General features: G+C 37.9%; 1 protein-coding gene and 1 non-coding gene across 13 annotated transcripts in view; both read left to right on the top strand.

The window, feature by feature from the left end:
* The window catches only part of Birc6 (baculoviral IAP repeat containing 6), a 188,573-nt gene that overhangs the window by 119,133 nt on the left and 56,194 nt on the right, over positions 1 to 13,246 (top strand). For all 12 annotated transcript variants that reach the window (XR_003734946.2, XR_005089742.1, XM_028873519.1 and 9 more), the window contains 10 exons: positions 366 to 645; positions 1,652 to 1,908; positions 2,108 to 2,216; positions 2,499 to 2,720; positions 4,262 to 5,042; positions 6,758 to 6,901; positions 7,540 to 7,669; positions 9,578 to 9,709; positions 10,665 to 10,832; positions 11,687 to 11,860. Coding sequence is in view for 10 of the 12 variants with exons in the window: in XM_028873519.1 (XP_028729352.1) it covers positions 366 to 645; positions 1,652 to 1,908; positions 2,108 to 2,216; positions 2,499 to 2,720; positions 4,262 to 5,042; positions 6,758 to 6,901; positions 7,540 to 7,669; positions 9,578 to 9,709; positions 10,665 to 10,832; positions 11,687 to 11,860 (2,397 nt within the window). In the remaining 2 variants the exon portion in view is untranslated. The remainder of the gene's footprint in view (positions 1 to 365; positions 646 to 1,651; positions 1,909 to 2,107; positions 2,217 to 2,498; positions 2,721 to 4,261; positions 5,043 to 6,757; positions 6,902 to 7,539; positions 7,670 to 9,577; positions 9,710 to 10,664; positions 10,833 to 11,686; positions 11,861 to 13,246) is intronic.
* On the top strand, positions 9,029 to 9,131 carry LOC114697509. The gene has a single exon (XR_003735199.1). It is a non-coding gene; the product is annotated as a U6 spliceosomal RNA (small nuclear RNA).

The following is a 13,246-nucleotide window of genomic DNA, read 5'->3' as shown; positions in this document are numbered from 1 at the left end:
CAGGAATAATAAGTAATTGCTTGTTAGGTTGGGATATTTTGCCTTTTGGGAGTATTAGTTGTATATGTATTGAAATCTACAGTTAATATTTCTTTAGGCGAATAGTTCAATTATTTTTGATTATTTAATTATTAAAGATCACTTTTAAAAAATCTCCAAAATTATGATGAATGTTAGTGACAAGATATTCTTTGTTAATATATAGTGCTTTCAGTAAGTTTGTATAGTGTGTACACCTGAAAGCCGACAAATTTGTGGAATTTGTATTAGAGTGTGGCATCTAGTTCCCTTCCTTTTCTTTTTCCTTTTCTTTTTCTTTTTGGTGTGTGTGTGTAAACATTCCATTTTTTTCTTTCTGTCTGTAGCCTGCCCATCCTCAGTGTCTGTTGAAGTAAGTGCAGATGGGGTTAATATGCTACCTTTGTCGACTCCTGTTGTCACAAGTGGTCTTACCTACATAAAAATTCAGCTTGTCAAAGCTGAGGTAGCTTCTGCCGTCTGCCTCAGACTACATCGTCCTCGGGATGCCAGCACATTAGGACTTTCACAGATTAAATTATTAGGCCTCACTGCTTTTGGCACCACTTCCTCAGCCACGGTTAATAATCCCTTTCTTCCATCTGAAGATCAAGTTTCCAAAACAAGGTATGTTTTTATTTCTTTTCTTTTCTTTTTTTTTTTTTTTTAAAGAATGGAATTCTTTATTTCTTTATTTATTTATTATGTATACAGTGTTCTTCCTGCATATGTCCCTGCAGGCCAGAAGAGGGCGCCAGATCTCATTACAGGTGGTTGTGAGCCACCATGTGGTTGCTGGGAATTGAACTCAGGTCCTCTGGAAGAGCAGTCAGTGCTCTTTAACCACTGAGCCATCTCTCCAACCCTGTTTTTATTTCTTAAATGATCTCTTTTGTGTTCAAGGCCAGCCTGGTCTATAGAGTGAGTTCCAAGACAGCTTGTCTTCCCCCCAAAAAAAGAGGAAAGAAATTATTTGTTCTGTGATACATTTTCTGTGGTAGATTCTAATAAGTTGTTGTTCTGTGTGTGCTTATATAATACCTAGTTCTATGATTTTTAATATGATGATTTTCTGAAGGTATAACAAAACAGTAAATTGAGAATTATATGTGTTCAGTTTGTGAGTTGACCCTTGCTGTGTGTAGTATGTTTGTTTTTGTAGGTTTCAGTTTGGGGATTATACTCTTGAGTTAGGGATTCCCAAGTACCTTGCAACAGGAAATATTTGAACCATACAAACTTACCCATAGAAACACTGAACCAATCTTTATGGTGATTCATCAATGTGAGTTTACTTCACTCATACAAGGGACCGAAGGTCTCCTCTAGTTCACATTTGATAGATTAGTTTCATTAAAGTTGTTAATTGATCAAACATTTAGGATTTCTTTAGTTTTATGAATCCTTTAGTGTTACTGTATATAACAAAGTTCATTGCTGATGTTTTTTTTAAAAGCAGATATGTAGTTCTTAAATGATGCGAGCATTGTCCTCTAGAGAAAGCTTACTGTGTGTGTAATTCAGTACTGTGTTTCCAGCATTCCAGAACTTGTAAGATATATTCTCTTTTATTCCTGCAATAATGTGAGGTGTTTATGTTACCACGCATCCATTGTTGGATTCTCTATTTCAGCATTGGATGGTTACGGTTATTACATCATTGCCTTACTCATATAAGTGATCTGGAAGGAATGATGGCCAGTGCTGCTGCACCTACTGCCAATCTGCTGCAGACGTGTGCTGCCTTACTGATGTCACCCTACTGTGGAATGCATTCACCCAACATTGAGGTTGTCCTTGTGAAGATTGGATTGCAGTCCACTAGAATTGGCCTGAAGCTCATAGACATTCTCTTGAGAAACTGTGCAGCATCAGGCAGCGATCCTACAGGTGACTGTTGACTGTGCTCTTAGAAGTTTTATAAGCCTGTGCAGTGATCAGACTTGAACTACATGGTGTTTGTAATTAACTCTTTCCGAAACTAATTTCTCTTAGAGCTCTGTTACTTTTGAACTGTTCTCATAATTTGACCATACCTTCCATTTTAAATTGGCTAATTTAAAAACTTACTTTTCCCCCCTTGGCTTAGATTTGAATAGCCCTTTACTTTTTGGAAGGCTGAATGGACTTTCCTCTGATTCTACAATAGATATTCTTTACCAGCTTGGTACAACTCAGGATCCTGGAACTAAAGACAGGTATATGTTGGTACTGTTTTTTATTTAATCACAAACATGCTGTAGTGAATTGAACTTAATACTCTCCCTTAGAAAAGCCTTACAAAAGTATCAGTGTCTATTTATATGCTTTATGTAGTGGAACCTAAATGTAGATTCCATATGTTTAGACATATTTTGAATTCTTTTGAGCTAAAAATGGAATTGAGTCAATATTGTCTTTCCAGGATTAGTTCACATGTAAAGATGTTGTTTCTATCAAATATCAGTTGTAGCATTACCGGACTTTCTTTTTCTTTAAAGAATTCAGGCCTTGCTAAAATGGGTCAGTGACTCTGCAAAAATGGCTGCTTTGAAGAGAAGTGGTAGGATGAACTATATGTGCCCGAGCTCATCAGCTGTTGAATATGGTCTTCTCATGCCGTCACCTTCTCATCTGCACTGTGTAGCGGCGATTCTTTGGCACAGTTATGAATTGCTTGTAGAGTATGATTTGCCAGCACTGCTGGACCGAGAGCTTTTTGAGTAAGTCTGAGTGAAATCCTACCCTCTTCCCTTGGGTGCTAGATTACTGTAGGGTTTCGCTTGATAAGTAGAGTATTTTGCCTGTTTCAGTAGTTTTCCACTCTAAAGGTGGTGGGACCTGGGAGAATAGAGCCTAAAAATGAGGCAGACTAAAATCTCGTACAATAGCCAACTTTATTCAGAGCATCAGACAATTTATACTCTTAAGGATTAAGAAGAGTCATTTGAGTAAAGTATATAATCACAAGGACAAGCCACACATGGCAAAAACATGTTTTTCCATATCCGTATATGAATAACAACAGCTGGTATAAACTGATTCCTATCTGTTACACCTGGGAGGAGCATGGAAACACATTCCAAGAATAATTTTTTTTTTTTGGTTTTTCGAGACAGGGTTTCTCTGTAGCTTCGGAGTCTATCCTGGACTAGCTCTGTAGACCAGGCTGGCCTCGAACTCACAGAGATCCGCCTGTCTCTACCCCCTGAGTGCTGGGATTACAGGCGTGCACTACCACCATTTATTTATTTATTTATTTATTTATTTATTTATTTATTTATTTATTTAATAATCTCTTTTTGAAGAAACTGAGGTCACAGCCAAGAGTCTTGTTTTTTCACAATCACTCAGTTTCTCACATGACTCCATTCTTGGACTGTGTTCCAACAAATGATAATTTTTTTTTCTTGATAGTAATGATAGTTTGAAAATAATAAATACAAAAGTATAGCACTTTTGAAGTGAGATTCCACAATATTATTTTCTCCCATGCTGGGGAATGACGTGCTCTATCACTGAGCTATACTCCCATTCTTCCTTGTTTTAAGATTGATTAGCAATATTGCTAGCTTTTCTTCAAATCAGAAATCTTTGTGTAGGTGTTCTGGAGGGCTTTGTGTTATTCTCACTTGCAAATATTTCTATCAGCTAAGTTTTTCTTTAATGTGCAACTGTGGAAGGAAAGTACATGAAGAAAGATTGAGATTGGCAGGAATGGTTGCCCACCTCTAATCCTAGTTATGATATATGCACTTGGGGACCCCGGCTGGCTAGTGTATCCCACGTGTGCAAGCACACATGCTGGCACGCTCCGCAGATGCAGTGCTGGGCTGTTAGACGATCCATACCAGGAGGGCAGGGTGGCAGTGGACAGTCATTTACGACACAGATGCCGCATCTTCACAGAGATGGTTTATTGTCATAGAGAGAAAGACAAAAAAGAGGGAGAAGAGAGAGAAAGAGACAAGAAGTGGGGGGTCGAGGGTGCACACTCATGGGAGAAAAAGCAGAAGAGAGAGAGGAAGGGGGAGGTTTCCTTAAAATGAGGTTTTACATCAGGATGCAGGATGGTGCCAAGGGGTGGGTCGGAATATTAATGGTGAGACCTTATCTCAAAGAAAAGGATTGGGAGTGGGAGGAAATGTCAAGTAACTCTTTTTGTCATTATTTTTAATCTGTAGGAATTTTTTCTGCAATGAACGTTTTCCTAAAAAATCAAACAAAAACTCAATTATTCATGTGGTATCATTTCTTTCTCTAGGTTACTTTTTAATTGGTCCATGTCTCTTCCGTGCAACATGGTTTTGAAGAAAGCTGTTGACAGTCTACTTTGCTCCATGTGCCACATACACCCAAATTATTTTTCCTTGCTCATGGGCTGGATGGGAATTATCCCTCCTCCAGTGCAGTGTCATCATAGACTGTCCATGACAGATGATAGCAAGAAGCAAGATCTTAGTTCGTCATTGACAGATGACTCCAAAAATGCGCAAGCACCTCTTGCACTAACCGAATCCCACTTGGCAACTCTTGCTTCCTCTTCCCAGTCTCCAGAAGCTATAAAACAGTTACTAGACTCAGGGTTGCCCTCCCTTCTTGTGAGGAGTTTGGCTAGTTTTTGTTTTAGCCACATTTCCTACTCGGAAAGCATTGCTCAGTCAATAGATAATTCCCAGGACAAACTCAGGCGGCATCATGTTTCACAGCATTGCAATAAGATGCCTATCACAGCAGACCTAGTTGCTCCTATTCTGAGGTTTTTGACTGAAGTTGGCAATAGCCACATCATGAAAGATTGGCTTGGTGGTTCTGAAGTTAACCCACTGTGGACAGCACTTCTGTTTTTATTGTGTCACTCTGGATCCACTGCTGGAGGACATAATTTAGGGGCACAGCAGAGCAGCCCAAAATCAGCTTCTCATCCTTCAGCCGCTACCACAGGACTGACTACTCAGCAACGCACAGCCATTGAGAATGCAACTGTTGCCTTCTTTCTGCAGTGTATTTCATGTCACCCCAATAATCAGAAGCTGATGGCACAGGTAAGAGAACAAAGCCATCTCAGAGTTGATGGGGGCCTTACTAATAGGAGAAAGTATGGCATTTTTGAAAGTAGTTAACTGATGGCCACGTGATAATAAAGCTTGGGATTAAGTACATATAAGTGTCAGAATCTAAGCACAATTGAAGTATCAGTGTCTTTCCCCTCTCCTTGAAATATATGGTCTTAAAATCCATTACATTTAGGGTGAGGTGACTGGAAATTCATGACCATTCTGACTACAATCTGATTGATACTCTTTCAAAACTCCCTAGTTTAAGAACAAGCCTGAAAGAATGTAGTTTGGCTGCTGATTGACTGTTGGATATTATCAAACCACTATCATCACTGTTGGTTTGCCTCTCATCACAAGACATTAAGAGTAGGTTTCAGGAGAGCGGCTCTGGACATTACAGACAGTTTACTGGAGTTAGTCTGGTGTTTAAGGATATTTGCTGGAGCTTTGGTTTAGTTTGTTGCTGGCTTCTATAGCTCTGTGGCTTTTGTGGCTTTGGGCAAAAGTTGTTTAGTATATATATCAGGGCTAATACCTATATCAGAGAATTTTTAACACAGACATTGTGTACAGGTATCTTAGCCTAAAGCCTCTGTGAAATAGGGGAGTATGATGAACAGGAAAAAGCTTCTTTTTCTTCCTGTTAGTGGGGATTGCTTATTCCTGTCATTCTATTAATATAGGAGAACATTCCAAATTTTTATAAATATAGAGTGATGTGACTTTATTAAGTGGAAAAGCAAGGTATATTAATGCTCATAGTAGTAGTTATTAAGGAAAGTACTTTCTGCTTAAAAGGGAGTGCTTGAATTATAAGCTCAAACCCAGGGGCATAATTATTGATATTTAAAAGTTAAAACTGTGCTTTGAGTACAACGAGTCACTGTGTTCCTTTGATTTTTGGCTTTATTATCACCCATTTCTTATTAAGACTTTGCTTTTGATGCAATACCAATCCCCCCCCCCCCAAGTCCTCACTGTGAAGCCCAGACTGGCCTCAAACTCACAAAGACTTACCTGCCTCTCAGTGCTGGGATTAAGGCATGGGCCATCGTACCTGACTAACGGCTTATCTAAAAGTAATTTTTACTGTATTAAAAACACTTTGATATTGACTAAAATTAGTTATGCTAGATGTGAAAAAGTACTAAGCATTCCTCTTCTCAGCTATTGAAATTGTTCTTACTTTGTTTTGTTTTTTCTTTTTTTGTGAGTCAAGGTCTCAGTATATAGGCTGTCCTGGAACTTGCTATGTATACTAGGCTGATTTGAGTTTAGACACCTACTTGCTCTGCCTCCTGAGTGCTAGGATTAAAGGTGTGTGCCATCATAGTGAACTGTTTCTTACACTTTTAATTGTTTATCTGCCTGTGTATTCCTATATTTTATGATAAACAGTGTTTATATGAAGACTTGATCTATTAAAATACTTTTGTTAGCCAAGCAGTGGTGGCACATGTCTTTAATCCCAGCACATGTCTTTAATCCCAGCACTCAGAGAGACAGAGGTGAGCAGATCTCTGAGTTGGAAGACAGCATGGTCTACAGAGTGAGTTCCAGGACAGCCAGGACTACAAAGAGAAACCCCGTCTTGGGGGAAAAAAACATTTGTTAGTTTCCATTCTTAATTTCCTGTTCATTTTTCAAAATATAAACCTTCTAATAATCCACTTAACTTTTGAAATTTCTTCCCTTGCCAGGTTCTCTGTGAACTATTTCAGACAGCTCCTCAAAGGGGTAGCCTCCCAACATCAGGGAATATTTCAGGATTTGTACGAAGACTGTTTTTACAGTTGATGCTGGAGGATGAGAAGGTGACAATGTTTCTTCAGTCACCATGTCCAGTGAGTAATATTAATTATTACCTTCATGTCTCTATAACTTGAATACTTTTTGGGGGGAACTTGCAGTGAGTTCTGTTCTCTCTCTCTTTTTTTTTAAATTTTCTTTTCACTTAATGCGTATGAGTGTCTTGATCGAATGTGTGTCTGTGTACCATATATATGCCTGATACCCAGGGAGGTGAGAGTAGGATGTTGGATCCCTGGAACTAAAGCTCTGGGAGGTTCCGTGTATGTGTTAGGAATCAAACCCAGGTCCTCTGTAAGAACAAGTGCTCTTCACTGTGGAGCACTGGCTCCAGCCCCCTCTCCTTGTTAGTAATGCAGCAGACTGAAACAAGAGCTTTTAGAGTCAGTGACAAAACGTAAGTGTCATCAAGGATAATTTGCTGTAGCCCTTTAGGGAAATAACAACTGTACTGTATTTTGAATTGTGTGATTTGTTTTGGGGATACACACATTATATATTACCAATCTAAAAAGTTGATGAGCAATTCCTATGGAAAGCATGCCAGAAATACTTAAAATATTCAAAGTACTTTGTATACTTTATTGAACTTTTTATTCTTCCATGCCTTTGAAATTGATTTGTAATGGTATGTATTCTAAAACACTCAGCTTCTTAATTAATTTTTTCCCAGCTGTACAAAGGGAGAATTAATGCAACTAGTCACGTCATCCAGCACCCAATGTATGGAGCAGGTCATAAGTTTCGTACTCTTCATTTGCCAGTCTCAACAACATTATCAGATGTTCTTGATAGAGTTTCAGGTAAGTTTTAGTTTTTCTTTAACCCTGTTTCATGCATTTGAGCTTTAAGAATACGATTTATGCTGGTGGCTGTGGCACATGTCTTTAGTCCCTGCACTCGGAAGGTAGAGCCAGCCGGATCTCTGTAAGTTCGAGGCCAGCCTGGTCTACAGATCGAGATCCAGGCCAGGCACCAAAACTACAAGCACAAATCCTGTCTCAAAAACAAACAAACAAACAAACAAACAAACAAACAAACAAACGATTTATTTTCATTTTATGTGTATGGCGGTTTTGCTTGCAAATGTATATCTGTATCACTTACATGCATCGGTTCCTCTGGAACTGGAGTTAGAGACAGCTGTAAGACACTATGTGGTGCTGAGGACTGAGGCTGGGTCCTATGCAAAAGCAGCACACACTCTTAGCTACTGAGCCAGCTCTTCAATCCCTTTTAACTTCATTAGTTTCCACCCACTCAGAAACTGTTTTACAAGAAAAAAATGTAAGTATCTTCATAGCTTGAAAACAGAACACAATACTAATTAGGCAATAATGAATATTACCTTCAGGGAATAATACTCTTAGCCATGATGTCAGCTATGTCTTGTGATAACAGGATAGCAGTTGGAAGTGCAAACAGTCCATTGGAAATCGTTGGTGGGTTTTTCCCACACACAGCTATCTGGTCACTCTCTTGTAGTTGCATTAGTATATGGACGGCAGATTTCAAATGAGTAAGTATTTTCTGAATCTAGAGATAAAATCAACAAATTGTCAAAAATGAAAATAAAAGGAGAAAGATTACCTAGTACCTCATTGTTCATAAATGTTAGTGAAGAAAGCAGACTGAACATTCTCTTCTAGGTGCTTGTAAACAACATAATGTATATTAAGGAAAAATCTGCTTTTTGTTCTTTGAGCCAGAATTTCTTTTTGTAACAGACCAGGCTGACCTCAAAATCTGCCTCCTGAGTGCTGACATTAAAGGCATGTACTACCAAGCCCAGCTGGGAAAAGATGCTATTAATTTCACTGTGAATATCAGTTTTAGATAAGAGTTTATTGCCATTTAGAAGTTCTAGTTATTGAGTGAATAAAATGATTACTTCCTGTAATAACTGTAATTTTCTCTAGTGATATGCCTGTCAGAATGACCAATTTTGCATCTAAAACCATTTATGATTATGTTTATTAGATTTTAAAGGTAACTGGTAATGTGTATGTGTTATGACATAAAAATAGTTATGTTCCTATTTATATGCTTAAGAGGGAGACCAGTGTTTTCCAGGGAATTAGTAAAGGAAAAGGATGGGAGCTGACAAGTTACCACATGAAATCCAAAGCTCACAAGAAAAGGCAGCTTAAAAGATTGGGAAGGTGCTTGCTTGGCAGCACATATAATGTGATTGGAAGAACACAGAGGGAAGCAGCGCTCCTGCACAAGGATGACATGCAAATTCATGAAGGATTCCTTTTTTAAAGACAAAGTTAGAAACTTGTAAACATTTGCAGGTAGTAAGTCAAACCATGTAGGTGAAACTGCTCACTATTATGAAATCAAGTAAAAGAATTCTCTTCCAAGATGGTTCTGGGGGTAAAAGAAGTTTCTAGGGGCTAGGGCAGGAGGATCACTAAAGCCTGGGGGTTAGAGTCTAGCATCACAGTGAGACCTTGTGTCATAGCAAGAAACAGATTGGTTTTTAGTTTACGTTCCTATCACTAACACAGTTGTTTGCAAAGAGCTGCAGTTCTACCCCTCAGCTATACAAAGAATACAGTAGAATTTTAGTATGCTGTAATAACTGCATTTTATAGTTTGTTTTTAATTTAAAAATGGCAACTTTTTATTAAAACAAAACTAATGCTATTGCTTTCTTTCTGAATAATGTAGAAAAGCACTATATTTTAGACAGTATTTTCTTACAGATACTCCAAGTATCACAGCTAAACTCATTAGTGAGCAAAAAGATGATAAAGAGAAGAAGAACCATGAAGAGAAAGAAAAGGTGAAGGCGGAAAATGGGTTTCAGGATAACTACAGCGTTGTTGTTGCTTCTGGTATGCTTTCTGCTTTCTGCCATCTTTATTTCCCTTGGTTTCTAATGTAACACAGCACTTTATGTTTACAGAAACATCACCTAATAAAGTAAATGTACTCATGGGATATTGGATTTATGTTTTAATAGATAATAATGTTTTAAAATCTTGTACCAGAAGCCTTTGGTTGTTTGTAGAATTACTTAACTGTTTATCAACTAAAGGTTGCTTACAATACTTGACCAGGAACTGAACATGTATGAATAGCATAGATACTGAATTTTACTTTGATAGGCTGCCCCTTATCACAATATGAATTGGACTTGAGAAAGTACATTAATGTAAGAACTTTTGTATAACTTCCTTCTTTAAGCACATGTTAAAACGAAAGTACAAAGAATTGACTGGTTTTCATTTATATTGTTTTCATTACATTAAAGATTTAAATATTTTAAAATTAAGTTTCTAGTATTGATTTAGGAAAAAAAAATACTATCAAGGGTAACTGATAGTTTTGTAGAGTCATATCTTTCACAGAATTGAGATGCTTTTAGTTCAAATGAGAAGGCTCTATTAAAAAATGAGGTGAACCAGAGGGGGAGGGGAAGGGAGGAAAAGAGAGAGAGAGAGATAATTAAAGTATGCTTAGACTGCTCATCATTAGGATATTGGTATATTTGCCTTCCCCATCAGAAGAATCACCATGACGTCTCTTATACTTATTTTCTAAAACTACGGTTTAGCCACATGTATCTATAGTTGATGGCAACTTGCAGTATTCTTATTTTCTTGGCAAGTATTGATAGAAAGCCAAAATTATAACATATTATGAAGGTCAAATAGAATTGGGAGCTTAGATCTGGATTAATGATTTAGTGTTAGTTAAGAATGTCTATTTTATTAAAAACATTTTAGAAACTTTTACTTTATATCCTAACCACAGAACAGAAAAACCTAACCAATTGTTATCTTTAAGGGTTGAAATCACAGTCTAAACGTGCTGTGTCTGCTACACCACCGCGCCCACCATCCAGGAGGGGAAGAGCAATTCCTGATAAAATCGGAAGTACTTCCTCCAGTGCAGATGCTGCTAACAAAATCATCACCGTGCCAGTGTTTCACTTGTTTCACAGACTCTTGGCAGGTAACGTTCATGATGAGTAAACACCAGAGCAGGTTCTGAGACTTAGGACTGCACAAGTTGTGTGTTAGTTCTGTTGCTTTGGCTGATTTAAAGTGGTACTGGGGATTTTTCCACATAGTTCATTTTAGGTACAATAAGTCCACAAAGAGAATAGCCTTTTAAATGTCTTTTTCAATGTCACAAAGTTCTTTTTGTCCCCAATTTTATGTCTTTTTTACCTTTGCTGTGAGCAGAGTGTAAGATGAAGTAGTAGTATCAGACAGGCTTTATAGGTATAATTCTAGCTGAGGATTCCAAGATAGAGCATTGGCAATTAATACATCCTTCCCAGATAAAATTCTTTGTCCAATGCTTGCCATCTGTTAATGTAATCATTTTTGTCTATGCCATACTCTTATTGCCAACTAACACTGATCTCCTTTCTTAACTTCACACCCTAACTTTATAGCAGAGTTCAAGAAACTGGTGGGTTATTTACTATGTCTCTGTGTAAATAGAATTTTATTCTAATATGTTTGCCCGTGTTTAATGTATTATCCTTAGGTACAGATAGTTGTTTTAGTTATGTTGTCTCACATCTTAAAGTAGTCGTTATCTAAGCCCCCTATGAAAATATTTGCAGATGTTAGATTTTCGAGTATTTGCTCTTTCATTTGTCGTTTGACCTTGGTATTCTTCAGATTTCTTTTCTGGGTGTTATCTCTATGTATATTGGAAACAGCTTGACTTTTGTAGACTTTCCAATTTTTAAACTGTTTTTAAATTACTATATTTATCAAACTCTTGCCTAAGTCAAGCCAAGTAAAAGTATCTCCCTCTTAGATTTTGTTTTAACTTAATTATGTCATTTTTAGGTCAGCCATTACCAGCTGAAATGACACTTGCTCAGCTTCTAACTCTTCTCTATGACCGAAAACTTCCTCAAGGTTACCGCTCAATAGACCTTACTGTTAAATTGGGATCAAAAGTCATTACAGATCCAAGTTTGTCCAAAACGGATTCCTTTAAAAGACTACACCCTGAAAAAGGTATGTATGTGATACTGCTTTATAACTTAGAGTTCGGTGGTGGCAAGGTGGCTTTAGTCAGTAAAGTACATACTCTGCCAGCATGAAGATCCAGGTTTGATCTCCAGCTTTCACATGAAGAAGTTGAATGTGCTGGGAGGCGGAGATGAGAACAGTCCTAACATTCATTGGCCAGCCCACCTACTCTTAATTGGTTGAGCTCCAGGTTTTGTTTTTTTTTTTTGGTTTTCTGAGACAGGGTTTCTCTTGTGTAGCTTTGCGCCTTTCCTGGATCTCACTTGGTAGCCCAGGCTGGCCTCGAACTCACAGAGATCCGCCTGGCTCTGCCTCCCGAGTGCTGGGATTAAAGGCGTGTGCCACCACCGCCCGGCGAGCTCCAGGTTTTAAAGAGGAAATCCTGTCTCAAGACAGGTGCAGGTGTGGTGGTGCATGTGTTTAATCCTAGCAGAGGCAGGTTGATCTCTGTGATTTCAAGGCCAGCCTGGTCTACAGAATGAGTTTCAGGACAGCCAGGAGTACCCAGAGAAACCCTTGTAAAAACCAGAGGGGAAAGGTAAGGTCAATGGCATCTAAGAAGGACGATCAAAGCTGACCTCTCCTAGTATGCATTTGCATGCCACCCCTCCTCCCCAGCACATACATACATACACATATGTAACAAAACAACTTATTGGTCTGTTAGGTCAAAGACAGTGTTTTCAATGTCATTGAGCTAATGACTCAATTTCAAATTGACCAGTTATTTTCATATATTAACTTAATGGTAATTTCTTGTCAGTGATTTGATTTACTTGTAAATATTGGAAACAATTTCATTTGGAATCTGTTAATTCATCTTAGATCATCACTTGAAATGAGTACATAAAGTTTTCTTTCTAACTTTTTTTTTTTGAGAATTACATAGCTGCCATTTTTTTATGCTTATTTATTTTATGTATATGAGTGACCTGTCTTCATGTACACTGTAAGAGGGAATCAGATCCCATTACAGATGGTTGTAAGCCACCATGTGGTTGCTGGGAATTAAACTCAGAACCTCTGGAAGAGCAGCCAGTGCTATTAACCTCTGAGCCATCTTTCTAGCCCCTAATTTTTTTTTTTTTTTATTTCTTAAATTTTATGTGTATGATTGTTTTATTTTCCTAGACGTATATACACCATATGTGTGCCTAATACCCAAGGAGATCAGAGAAAAAGGAGTCCATTCCTCTGGAACTGTAATTTACAGATGGCTGTAGGCCAGTAAATTACAAGTTGGGGTTATAACTTGATTGTTTTTGTTCTCTTTTGTTCTTATTTTACTTCAAAAATTGCTTATTATCATTTTTGTGTGTGTGTGTGTGTGTGTGTGTGTGTGTGTGTGTGTGTGTGTGTGCGCGTGTGCCC

Source organism: Peromyscus leucopus, chromosome 22 (genome assembly GCF_004664715.2).
Source record: "Peromyscus leucopus breed LL Stock chromosome 22, UCI_PerLeu_2.1, whole genome shotgun sequence".
NCBI lineage: Eukaryota > Metazoa > Chordata > Mammalia > Rodentia > Cricetidae > Peromyscus > Peromyscus leucopus.
This window is presented reverse-complemented; position numbering and strand designations above follow the sequence as displayed.